Here is a 13,393-nt window from a genome sequence, read left to right as displayed (position 1 = left end):
CATAGGTTGCTAAAATGAGTACCCAGCTTAATGGGAGTTAGCTTACACATTGTCAACTGCTTGGAGTGGTATGAAGCGGTATATAAATGAAGTTGCTATTGCTTTTGACACCGCTTTAATTGCCATGGCTCCAAGCTATGGAATTCTGGGAATGGTAGTTGGCTGTGGCACCAGAGTGAGTTGACTTTGCCTGGCATCCTTCGGCAGGTGGTATGAGTACCCAGCTTGCTGGGGAAAATTGGTTTACACTTTGTAAACCGCTTAATAAATTGGTAAGTGGTGTTGAAATGTACTTGCAAAGATTGCCATGGCTTCATTCCCAGAATCCTCCAGCATGAAGCCGTGGCAGTTAAAGTGGTGTGAGACCGGGCTGTTGCTGCAGTCTAGGGCTAGCTCTATACCAAGGTGATGGGTGCAGACCTCCGAGCCCCTCCTGGACCAAGAAGCCAAGCAGCCCTCCATTGAGCCCCCCCCCCCGCCTACAGAGAGGCCCCTGGGGAGGAAGGAAGGAAGGAAGGAAGGAAGGAAGGAAGGAAAGGAAAGGGGCAAAAAAGGAGGGAGGGAAGAAAGGAAGGAAGGAAGGAAGGAAGGAAGGAAGGAAGGAGGCAAAAAGGAAAGGAAAGGGGCAAAAAAGGAGGGAAGGAAGGAAGGAAGGAGGGAGGGAGGGAGGGAGGGAGGGAGGGAGGGAGGACCACCCTTATTCCCTCCGACCCACCCCCAGAGGCCAGGGCCCTTCCTTCGCCCCGGTTGGCAGAACAGCCGCCTCCCTGCAGAGTGCCCCGGGGCTCCGTGGGGAGAAGTCGGGCAGAGCCTCCAAAGGCCCTCGCTCCGGGAGAGGCCCAGGGGGCGGACGGAGGAGCGAGGAGGAGGAGGAAGGGAGCTCCTTGCTCAGCCCCGGCTGCCTCCCGCCTCAGAAGAGCCGAGCCTGCCGGCGATGCTGGGGAGCAGCTCCAACAGGTAACCGCTCCTGCCTTTCGACGGGGAGGGACAAGGGCGGCCGTCCGGGCTTCGAATCAGCTGCTTTCCCCCGTATTCTTCTTCTTATTATTATTATTCTTATTGTCGTGGTTTGTTATTATTGTTTGATCACTTCCATTTGTATGCCGCCTTTCTCCCAGAAAGGGTCCAAGGCGGCTGACAGACAAAGGGCGCTGCTTGAGAGGGGGACTCTGGAGAGCAGGCAGGCAAGGCTTCTGGCCCCTGGGAGGCTGGAGCTGCCTCCACACTGGAGAAATAACCCGGTTTGGCTCCGCTTTGACTCTTTGTCTGGCTTTTTGCTATGGAATTCTGGGAGTTGGAGTTTGTTGTGGGACCCAGAGCGGACTCCGCTCTGGGCCCCACAACAAACTCCAACTCCCAGAATTCCATAGCAAAAAGCCAGACAAAGAGTCAAAGCGGGATTGCATCCTTGCCGTGGATGTGATGAAAACACAAATGACCCCACTTGCCCATAGGGAACCATTGGGGTAATGACTGGGCAAGTATTCCCCAATAGTTCTCTATGGGAAAGTATTTCCTAATGAATCTTTATGAGGCAAGTATTCCCCAATGATTCTCTATGGGCAAGTATTGGGCAATGCATACCCCAGTGTATACCCCAATGATTCCCTATGGGTAATATTCCCCAGTGATTCCTTATGTATTATTCCCTATAATCCCAAGTGTTATTTTCCTCTGGGCAAGTACTGTCCTGATACCAGTGCCTCCCGTTCAGTGGGGTCTGTTTAATCTGAATGGAGAGTGACTCTACACAGTTTCCCACCTTTTCCATCTTGGCACCCATGACAGCAGCTTCCCAGCTGATGCTTTGGCAAGTTCAAAGGAACTTCTGTATCCAGCCGCCATCTTTCCCGGGCTGCTCACTTCTGACTTTTGGTCTGGTTTTGTTCTCACTTGCAGGCTGGGTTATTGCAGCCGGGGAAGGCATTTAGGCCAAAATCCCTCTGGGTTATGGAGTGCATATCTTCTGGATGCCATACAGGACTTGGGGTGGGACTTGGGGTTAGGGTGGGAAATGGCAACTAGCACCACTTGTGGGATGTACAGGTGTGTATCAGACCTCCATGCTCCATGTCCAATGTTGTGCTCACTGCCTCCTTGCGTATCGTTGCCTATAATTTGTTTAATCTTTTCTTGATTTGCATCATGCTGTAGTCTTTCATAAAGGTTCACCTGTGGATGCTTGTCCCCATTTTGCAGATTGGGAGCCAAGGGTAGAGAGTACAGCAAAATGATCTAAGCAATGTCCTGCTGCATCTCTGGGTGATGGTTCTGCAAATCCTGGTTTAAAAACAATAGTATAGTATTCAATGAGTATCTAATTGACAGAGGGATGGCCCATGCAACAGGTGAGATAGCCATATTTAGAATAAGGGTACGTGTGTGTTGTAAACACAGAAGGGTGGTGCACATCTTCAGACAATTTATTCAAGTCATTTATTTAAAAGGAAAAGAATCATGAAATGAAGTAGGAAGTGAAGCAAATCTAGAGCAATGAAAGAGATTGCACCAAAGCCAAAGCAGTATCTATGGAATAAGAACAGGCGCATCTTTACATAGCAAAATGTAGATTGGGGCAGGGAGAATTTAGACACCACATTTTTTCAGATCATCTCCTGAGTGTCTATCTAGAAGCCAGAGCCGGCATGGCCAGTGGTAAAAGATTGTGGGAGTTGTAGCTGAAAACACCCAAGAGGCCACGCCAGTTTAATTGATTTTGTGTCTAAGGGAGCTCAGAGGCAAAGAGAAAGGAACACCCAAGTTATCAGAAAATCCTGGCACTTTGGAGGTGGAAGGAAAGGAAGATGAGAAGATGGATAGCTGGAGGAGAAGAACTATGGAGGGTTGGGCAGTGTTGCCTGGGATGGTGGATTTTATTGCTTGTACACACCTTCTGCCCTTCGGCAGAAAACTTTTCTCTGCAGCTCTTTCCTCTTGCCAAGCTCTTTAAAGATGCTTTTCTTTGGACTATGTCTTATTGGAGTTGCACGGAACTACTCCAAAAAAGATGCATGGTGGACTCTTCACCCTACCCGCAAACTAATAGGAAACAAATGCAAGGGGTAGTAACTTCAGGGAACATGGGGAAACCTTCTCCAAAACAAGGTTGCCTTCCCCCACCCTTGCATTTTTTAGCCCCTGGGCACTTCCATAAAAGGAGTAGGACCTAATATTCATATCTCTGCCTTGGCCTACTTTTCTACATTTGAATAAACATGGGGACTCAGATTCTTTGCTGAGTCTGGTAGAATCTTTTACGTAAGGAGTAAGGTGCTCTTTGGCCCGCCAAAGGTTTTGCACCACAGTTCCCACAGACTTTCCATATTGGCCATGTTGACTGGGGATTCTGGGAAGTGAAGCCCAAAACTTCAAGAGGACCAAAGTTTCCCCACTCCTGAACCATAGACTCAGAAGAGACCCCAAGGGCCATCCAGTCCAACACACTGCCATGCAGGAAGACACAATCAAAGCACTCCTGACCAATGGCCAGCCTGCCTCTGTTTAAAAGCCTTGAAAGAAGGAGGCTCCACCCCTTTCTGAGCCGAGGCAGTGTCTTCCACTGTTGAATGGCTCTCACTGCCAGAAGTTCTTCCCAATGTTTAGGAGGAATCTCTTTTTCCATTATTGCATGGAGCCCAATCTGCATCCATTGAACTCCCAGACACACCAGTTTATGACAGCTGGTACAGTCAGAAATATTTGTATATACAAGAGTGTGGCCTCACTGTTCTCTCATAAGGATGGTTTCAACATTTTTCAGGGTTGCATTCGCACTGCAGAAATAATCCAGTTTGACACCACTTTAGCTGTCATGGCTCAGTGCTATGGAATTCTGAGAACTGTATTTTGTTGTGGCACCAGAACTCTCTGAAAGAGAAGGCTAAATGTGTCACAAAATTACAGTTCCCAGAATTCCATTGCACTGAACCATAGCAATTAAAGTGGTGTTAAACTGGATTATTTCTGCAGTGTGGATGCAGCCCAGGAGAGCATTAACGCTCTGGAACTGCAACTAATCCACATTGTGATAGAAAATAGTGCTTGTTCTTTGGTTGATGTACCTTGTCTTTGGTTCCAGTGAACTGACAAGACTCTCAAACAATATCAAGTAGAGCTGATGTAATATTGAGGGCTTAAGCCCCTTACAGGACATCAGTACTAGATACGATGAGGCAGCTCCAGGATTGGATCATTCAGCATTCCCCCCCCCCCCCCCCGAAACTAGTGTAGCTTGGTGTGTATTGAGTTTGATTGAGCTAATGGGGCACTGGCTTGGACCATTGGGGCAGGGAAAGGGGGCTGATTGTTTGTCTCTTTACCAATTGTCTAGTGTACATTTCTCCAGAGATCCTGCACTGAACAGGCAGTTGCACTTGATGGCTCATGAGGCCCCTTCTGACTCTATGACTCTATGAATTTTTCAGGCTTTCTCCTTCTTGGGCTTCTCAAGGGGAGTTGAACATTTTATTTATTTTATTTACAGTATTTATACCCCGCCCTTCAGCCCTAAAGGCTCTCAGAGTGGCTTACAATTATTATTATTATTAATTCGACAGTTCCCTGTCCTCAGGCTTACAATCTAAAAAGACACAACACAAAAGGAGAAGGGAGTGGTGATGGGGTAGGGGATCAGGTACAGCAGTTTTTCTCTCCCTCCGAAGCCTGGACCAAGGCAGATGGACTGGAGGGAGGGCTCTGCTTCTTAATTCAGGCCAGGCCTGATGAAGCTGGGCCTGTATCATTCCCTCCATGGCCTGATGGCACCAGAAGGACTGGAGGGAGGGCTCTACTTCTTAGTTCAGGCCAGGCCTGATGGAGCTGGGCCTGCATTATTCTCTCCATGGCCGGGTGGCACCAGAGGGACTGGAGGGTGGGCTCTGCTTCTTAGCTTAGGCCAGGCCCGATGGAGCTGGGCCTGCATCTCTCCCTCCATGGTCGGATGGCACCAGATGGACTGGAGGGAGGGCCCTGCTTCTTAGAAAGCACATGGAAGACAGAGGCTCAAATAGCAGTAGAACCAGTAGCTTCTTCTTCTCCCTGGCCCCAGTTAGTCACTGTGGTCCTCCCATTCTCTCTGCTGGGGTGTATACGCACTTCTCTCCCTCAGAGTCCACAGCAGTGGCGGTTGGAATGAAGAGAGGAGCCTCACCAGCTGCTGGGACTGCCAACGATTGAATTGAATTGCAACATGATGGGGAAAGGTTCCCCCATATCAGTTGATCCAAAGGGACGGGGAGGGGTCTTTCTGAACATTGCAACATATGCCTTGCTCTCCTTGTTGGATAGCAACTGTAAAGCCAGGAATATGTCTGTGCCTAGAGAAATGATAAATAACTTGCTAACTGCTAGGTTTTGACGGGTCCAGGGTTCTTTAAAATGTGGACCCGTACAAACAGGCCAAAATAAAGCTGCTCCAGGTCACTTTGGAGATATGCTGTTTAAATGACACACACATCTTAAGAGGCCAGAAATTGCCCCAAAGCTGTGCTTCAGTCCTTAGGATTGGCGCGGCTTCTGGCCTCTTAGGATGCATACATAATTTAAACAGCATACCTCCAAAGTGATCCGAAGCAGCTTTATTTTGGCCTGTCTGTACAGGCTCAAATGTTTTGGAAGAAGGAGTGAAAGATGATATTCATCACCTCTATAGATGATACCAAAGTATGAGGAAACCCTAGTACCTTAGAAGATAGAACTAGTTTTTAAGATGACTTTAACAGATTGAAGAATTAGCCCTCAACAAAGTAAATTTCAACAGGAATGACTGTAGAGTTCTACTGTAGCTATGAAGTTATGCCTCTGTTTTACTCTTTTTGTTCCCATTCAGTTCATAGCCATAGAGGCCTACCATTTTCATCTACAGACCCTTTCTCATTTGTGTCTCAAAGCAAAAATGTATATGCTGTGAGTCCAGGACCATCAATTTCCTTCCTTTGCATCTTTTTCTAAACCATATTTTTGTTGTTGTTGTTGTTGAAAAGGCCTCCTATTTTCAAAAGATAGTGTGATATATTTTGTACCTTTTGACTGACCTAATAAAGGTAACACTGTAAAGTTCTACATTACTCCAGAAAAAAAGTCAGCTGAACAAATACAGGATTGGAGATGCTTCCTTTGTCCCAAGTTCAGAATGCATGTTATAATTTTTTTTTTTCACTTGAATTAATCACAGCTGTATTACCCGGTGGCTATATTGTCTCCTTCTCAGGCTCAACATCAACTTCAAATTTCTGGCCAATTGTTCTTAAAGCTCTCCACTTTCACGCTTCACAAAGGATGAATTCAATCTCCCAAGAGCACCTCATGGCTTTGTCCAAAAAACCTGTTCACTGAGTAACTGCAACTACAGGGAGATCTAGTTGGTTTTAATGAACGGCTTCATTGGGAAAATGTAATCATGCATTACATTCAGTCTGTTGTAAGGTGCAATAAAGTTTCTTTTTCTGTGTGGCTAGAATCTGAAATTTTTTACATTAATGATTTATTGTAAAGGCTGATGAAAACTGATAATTTAAATCCAGAGTAAGCAGCTACTGATGCTCCCCCAGTGCTTGGAATTACAATTTCCATTTGCCCAAGGCAGAATGAAAAGGCGTTATAGCATCTAAGGAAATCAGGTTGCCCTCAATTACATTAATGGAGGTATTTATATATTTGATTATTATTCAAATTTATTTATGTATGTTATTATTTAAATGTATCAAATCCTTTATCACAAGATCTCTAAATTGTCTCTCCAACCAACTTCTTCATCTGGAGCTTACCTAGGACAATGGAGCAAAAAAAAAATTCAACGAATCTGTCTTTTAGTTGCTATCCTTTTGTACCATAGATGTTAGCTCTTATCCTAGTCATCAGGCCTGGTCCATGACATTTTATTTCCTGAGGTGAAGAACAGATGGTGTCCCTACTCTGTTGTACTTACAGAACTGACCAGACCAGCAGCTAAGTCTGCTTTGACATGGATGATGAGACAGTTTCAGCCACTATTTCTGAGGTCAAACAATTAAACTTAGGGAGTGCAGGACAGGATCATATCATTCATACTTAGGGAGTTCTTGTATCATACCATTCTCTTCTTCAGGGGAGAGGAGCAACTTCAGAGTTCAGACTATTGACCCTTACCTTTGGGGGCAGCTGCCTCATCTGCCTAACAGTAGGAATAGCACTGCTAAGTGTCCTTGTTTGGATGTCTGTTCCACTGAAATCAGTGGAAATTAATTCTAAGTAAATGTGTACGCCATTTGCCCCCAGCAAGCTGCGTATTCATTTTACTGACCTATGAAAGGATGGGAGACTGAGTGGACCTTGGAGCCCTCTTTTGGGATGAAATTTACAATGGTATGGCTGCAGTACCGGCATTTAACCACTGTGCCACCAGGGCTCCTGTTATAACTTTGGCATTCTAACTACTTTGCCTCCTCTTTAGATAGTATTTGAAATGTGTATATGTTATAGCAATATTCCACTGTTGGATATTATTGTGCTGCTATGCACCTGAAGGTGTCTGTTTATTTTCCCTCCAGAGCAATCATGGAGTGAATGTAGTACTTGTGAAGCAACATGCCAATGGTCTTCTTCTGAGGATTCTTGTCTTGCTTTGCCTCAGCTGAACCAGCATTTTCTCTTGTTGTCTCTTGCAGGCACTCACAATGAGAGGGGGCATGCTGTTCTTCGCCGCGCTCCATGCCACACTTCTTGCTTCAGCACAAGTTACAGCTCAGAAAAGGGGGAGAAGTAGGTGGATCCTTTTTGACATAAAGTTGTGGGATAGCACATCATTCAGAACAAATGTTTTGCAGGCTTAAGATCTCGAGGCACTTTTGGTTAAATGGATCTGGGACAGTAGACTACAAGGTAGAAAACTTTCTGCTTGAGAACTTGGGAGAGCCATAGACAATCAAAGAAACATAACAAGCTTTCTTATAAAGTGAGTCAGAACATTGGTCCATGCACAGCTGGAAAAATATATTTGGGGGACTACAGTTCCCAGAATTCCTCAGTCAACATGGCTATAAACCATAATGATTGGGGTTTCTGGGATTTGCAGACCTAAAAAGTTATCTTTCTGAGCTCTGGCCAGGTAGTTCATTGTTTTCAGCACTGACACACAGTGGTCCTTCCGGCCTCACCTGGAGAGTAAAGGCATAGATCCTGCAACTTTCTGCATGCAAAGTACATGTTCTGCCACTGAAGTTGCCTGGTCTGACAGCAGATGGCAGTTTCAAATGTCTGTTGATGCATGATACTTTATGGAGTGGGATTAAATCACATCAACCAGGTTTCTGCTATCAAGGAATATAGTCTTAATTATCTATGCAAGCAAGGTAAAGGGAATGACATAGCTGACAAAAACAAAATGTAAGGAGGAAGAGAAAAGACCAGGAAGAGCTTCCTGCACTAGTTAGGAGTTTATGTTAAAGAGATGAGAATTGGTTTTGGTTTCATTGACTGCTGAAAGGAGCAAGTGTTCATTCCCTTCCACTATCCCTCATTATCCCTATTATCTGATCAATCCCCCCCTTCATAAAGTGTTGAACCCATTTTATCCCATTATGAAAAAATGGTGAGAATGGTTACAAGCAATATTGATAGCACACTTGCCTATGCATTAGAGTTTGTCAGATATTACCCTGAGTCTGCAGGTCTCTGGAAGTTTAATTTCTGAATGTGTGTGTGTGAGAGTGAGGGGAGAATTGACATATCTTGACTCTAGCACATATTCATGAACATACACATACAAGTGTGCAAAATGCTAGTTCACTAGTTTACATCTAGCTTTTTAAGAATATAGTTTTTACAACCCTTGGAAGAAATTAAGCTGAGATAAATGAGTTCTTTAGTACAAAATAAAAAGCTTTTTTAAAAAAAGGTTTTACAAAGTTTTTTTAAAATGGCCACTCATGTGAAATGTCCCTTCCCTCCTCTCAAAATATCCCCTCTTGAATGCAGACTGAGCATAGTGGGATGTGCACAAAAAATAAAAGTGTAGTAGTTCTGATAGTGTGGAAAGTCACATGCAATTTCACTAATAACCTATAGTGAAATTACAGTGACTGAAAAGTGCAGTGTTGCCAATCTGGATAGACTTAGAAACTAAAGAAAAATGACTTGCAGTAAGTTTTCTACATTGGTGTTTATATTTTGCTGGGGGGAAACTACTGCACTCAGCAGCCTTCCCTATACTACTATATTTTAAAGTCTTTTCTCTGGCCTGATTGTTTTCAGATTGAAGCACAGTTTGCAGGTTTGATAATTTGCTACCTCTCAAGAGTCCCATTGTTTCTTTCCTTTATGTTTTCTTCAGTTTCCTACTCATATGGGCATATCCACTGCTGATATTCAGGGAAAGCAAGTCCATAGCTTGACTTATTTGTTTCCTCGTAGAAATAAAGCTTCTTGCAGCTTCACTCAGATGAAGTGGGCAACTTCATTGGGCTTGGATCCCACCCCAGTTTTTGCTTCCACCATGGCCCACTCATACTTTCCAATATACGTTGCCAAAATTCAGGGGCAAACAGTGACCAGAAGTGGCAAAAATACTAATTCTGGTTTTCCCAAACCACATTTTCTAAGTAAAATAAAGCATGTATGTGCCTTGTGCTCCTCTAAGGCTTCTGCAAGTTATAGCTAGTGGTGCCAGTAAGATGGATAATCTTCCCCAGGCATTATATTGATTGTTAAAGGAACTATCCAAGGTTCTGAACCCTATCTCCAAAATATGTTGGGTACATTGGATAGATCCTTTAAAGTGTTGGACAAACCCCAGAGCCATGTGGAAGCCACCAGCCCCCATTACTCCTGGCAGTGTGAGTCTAGCCTAAAACAAGGTGTACATCCCTTGCTTTACCAGGAAAATGTCTTCTTTAAACCATGACACCACTGGAGTCTGATGGTACTGTACGGAATTTTTCAAGGGTAGCAGCAATCCTAGGGGCCTCAATAATGGCCCATACTGAGATAATGAGGATGGGTGTCTCTACAGTGCTCAAGATTTTTGAGTTTTTGGAGACAGGCTTGTATTTCTCCATAGCAGTGGAAGAAAAGCAAAACTTATGTGTAAACAAAGTCTCCCTCCCACTGCAAAATGTAGGTCTTCTGTCTGTTATTTGGTCTGTCATACAGTTTTATGAGTGAAAGAGGAAAGTCTTATTGGAGTACTCCTTCTAAATTTCCCTGTTAGCTCAGATCTCAATGGTATTCCACAGTGCACATTTTTCCTTTTCCTAGGCTGCTTATTAATCCAGAGGTGCTGTATCTTCTATAGAGTAGAAACTGAAGGTCAAACTGTGGATTTGATATGTGATGATTAGGAAAGAACCCAGGTAACCTGTTGGAATAGAAGTGTTTCTGCTTGCTCCTGTTAGACTTAGAGCCTCAAGTTAGATCTTTCAGATGATTTAATTCCAAAGGAATGTTATGTGAATGAGGCACTGAAGAGTTCCTACTTTAAAGGACACCTCAATGACATACATACATATTCCTGTCTTTTGTGAGTAGCTGAAAACAGCAGCAAAGAATGTGAAACCAGCCTGAGAATATACACAACCTTTGCTAAAATAACCATTTTGGAGACTTCTGACCCATGTGAGAAAGGATGCAAGCCACAACCTGCTCCTGGCACAAAATTGAATGCCTATTGTTCATCTGTTTCATAAGTTGTGGTGATGGGGAGAAGCCCTCTGATTCTTGGCTGTGCCTTTGCAGCAATCTGCACCAATGTTTACTTGGCTGACATTGTATTCCTGGTGGATGGATCCTCTAGCATTGGAAGAGCAAACTTCCGCATGGTCCGGTCTTTCATGGAAGGGCTGGTTGTTCCTTTTGTCAATGTCGTGGGTGAGAATGGGGTGCGCTTTGGAGCTGTACAGTATAGTGATGATCCCAGGTGAGTCCCATTTTCTGTTTATTTTCAGCTCCAGGTCCTCTGGGGCCATGTGATGAATCTTTTTTTAAAAAATGCATTCATAGCAAAGCTTCTTTTTTCATTACTGTTCCATTAATAATGTAATGCTTGAAAGCCAACTACAAGAGGAAGTCATCCTGTAGATCAGTGGTTCTCAACCTTCCTTTAATATAGTTCTTCATGTTGTGGTGACACCCAACCATAAAATTATTTTCGTTGCTGCTACATAACTAATTTTGCTACTGTTTTCCAATGGTCTTGGGTGACCCCTGTGCAAGGATCATTCGACCCCCTAAGGGGTCACGACCCACAGGTTGGGAACCACTGTTGCAGATAGTATAGCAGAGCTGGATTTCAAGTATTGTGGTTTTTGCTCAGCCTCCCTTTCCCTTTCATTTCCTTTTGATCTCAGAACGGAGTTCACATTCTCCAAGTTCCTCAATGGCACGGACGTGATGAGGGCTGTCCGAGAGATGGCCTACAAAGGTGGAAATACGCGCACGGGTGCAGGTCTCCGTTATGTGGCAGACAATTTCTTTGGATCCAATCAGCTGCGGCCTGATGTTCCAAAGGTACCATGAGATAGTCTTTGGGAGATGAAAGACAAGACAGGAGTTCCTAAAACATCAGGCTCAAAGCTTATAGGATTTCTCAGCTCTAGAAGTCTCTGTCAGACTCCAGCAGTATTGCAGAAGACACATAATGGAGGCAAAGTATTCACTGTCACTATTTCTGAGCAGGTTGAGAAGGAGAGAACTGCAAAATTCCCACGATCTAAGTGTCCTCTGAGCAATATCTGTCCTGTCTAGACTCCGACTTGCTCAGTCAGGCAAACACTCAATAAATATGGAAAGGCCAAGGACAGGGCACCCACAACATATGCATATTCTTAAAACCCTCACTGGAAAAAGGGCTGGCGGCCCCATAAGAGGTAATGGCACGCGCGCCCATGGTGAGCATGCACTGTCATGCCGCCGCCGCATGCATGAATCTCATTCATTTAAATGGGGCTCGAGCATAGACGTAATTCCCTTTATGCATGGGGGTCCAGAACGGATCCCCTGCATAAAAGAAGAGCAGATTGTATCACTCTTCATCAACCTGGCCCTCCAGATATTTTGGGAATCAACTCCTGTCATCTCTAGTCAACATTACCAGTGACAATGCAAATTTGAAATGATGGGAGTTGTAGTGGATTGCATCAGGTTGTGAAATTATTATTACAATATTTATTTATATCCCACTTTTTCCCAATACAATTCAAAGCATATAAAAGTGAACATTAAAATGGAATTAAACTGTTAACAGTTTAAACTGTTAAATTGGTCACTGTATCAAATTCAATAAATAAAGTACATACCAGAGTGCACAGAACATTTTTTGAACATCATGGAATTCTACAGGTTGTTATTTGGTGTTTTGAATGAGACATGGCACTTTCCCTTAAAACACTGGTTCTCAGTCTTCCTAATGCCGTGACCCTTTAATACATGTTGGGGTGACCCCCAACCATAAAATCAGTTCCTAAGACCATTGGAAATATGTGTTTTCTGATGGTCTTAAGTGACCCCTGTGAAAGGGTCATTTGACCCCCAAAGGGGTCACGACCCACAGGTTGGAAACTGCTGCCTTAAAATAAGCCACACATTTAGCATCCCCTCACCTTTCTCCTGTTTCTCACTTGTCAGTAGGGACAGAAATAATATTCACAATTATTAATTCTCACAATGAAAAATTGGGTTCTCCCCATTGAGAAAAATAATGGACTTGCAAGAATTTTGTCTAATTTTTTCCTGGTATTCAGTGTCTCAAACTGTGCAAGAATAATTCTCCAGAGAAAAACCCACATTTTATTGCACAACCTCTCTGTTTTGTGGACTGGTTCAATATGGAAGTGAGGAGAATACTGTGGCATGAGAAAAGTACTTTAATTATTTGGGCTTACATGCAAGGACAAAACAATCAAGGATTTACATCCAGAATTGTCAGACTGTCTTTTCAAGCGAGGATACAAACTCTTTCTGCTGTTGTATAGTCAGAAAGAGGGACTAAGCTGGGGCTGCTTGTTCAGATGTCTCCACAACTTGCCTCTTTCTTTTTTTCCTTCCTTCAGATATGCATCCTCATAACAGATGGAAAGTCTCAGGATGAGGTTGAGCAGGCAGCACTGAAACTGAAGAGTCAAGGGATTAAAGTCTTTGCTGTGGGTATGTTACCTCCACATTTAGGATTGGGGCCCTGCTAGGGTATCAGGTCAGTACTGTCCCAGGTCCTGAAATTTCAGGGTTAAATCCTGAGACCTAGGAATTACCCTTGTGATATCCTGGTGAGGTCATTAAACATGATACATAATGCCACATCCACGGTTGCACGGAATATAACATTCAAATAAAAAAAAACACCAAAGCTAACAGATGTAGTTCATATGTGTGTGTGTGTACATATGTATACACACATATACATTCAAGACAGTACTCTCACCCTGAC

General features: G+C 43.9%; 1 protein-coding gene across 1 annotated transcript in view; it reads left to right on the top strand.

Annotated features, from left to right (window-relative positions):
* COL7A1 (collagen type VII alpha 1 chain) overlaps nucleotides 1-13,393 on the top strand; it is a 198,980-nt gene that overhangs the window by 40,742 nt on the left and 144,845 nt on the right. Inside the window, exons 4-7 of the mRNA XM_089512980.1 lie at nucleotides 7,644-7,737; nucleotides 10,708-10,888; nucleotides 11,319-11,478; nucleotides 13,020-13,113. Of these exons, the coding sequence (XP_089369106.1) occupies nucleotides 7,644-7,737; nucleotides 10,708-10,888; nucleotides 11,319-11,478; nucleotides 13,020-13,113 (529 nt within the window). The remainder of the gene's footprint in view (nucleotides 1-7,643; nucleotides 7,738-10,707; nucleotides 10,889-11,318; nucleotides 11,479-13,019; nucleotides 13,114-13,393) is intronic.

Source organism: Sceloporus occidentalis, unplaced genomic scaffold (genome assembly GCF_023333645.1).
Source record: "Sceloporus occidentalis isolate IW3139 unplaced genomic scaffold, rSceOcc1.0.p SCAF_1, whole genome shotgun sequence".
Classification (NCBI taxonomy): domain Eukaryota; kingdom Metazoa; phylum Chordata; class Lepidosauria; order Squamata; family Phrynosomatidae; genus Sceloporus; species Sceloporus occidentalis.
This window is presented reverse-complemented; position numbering and strand designations above follow the sequence as displayed.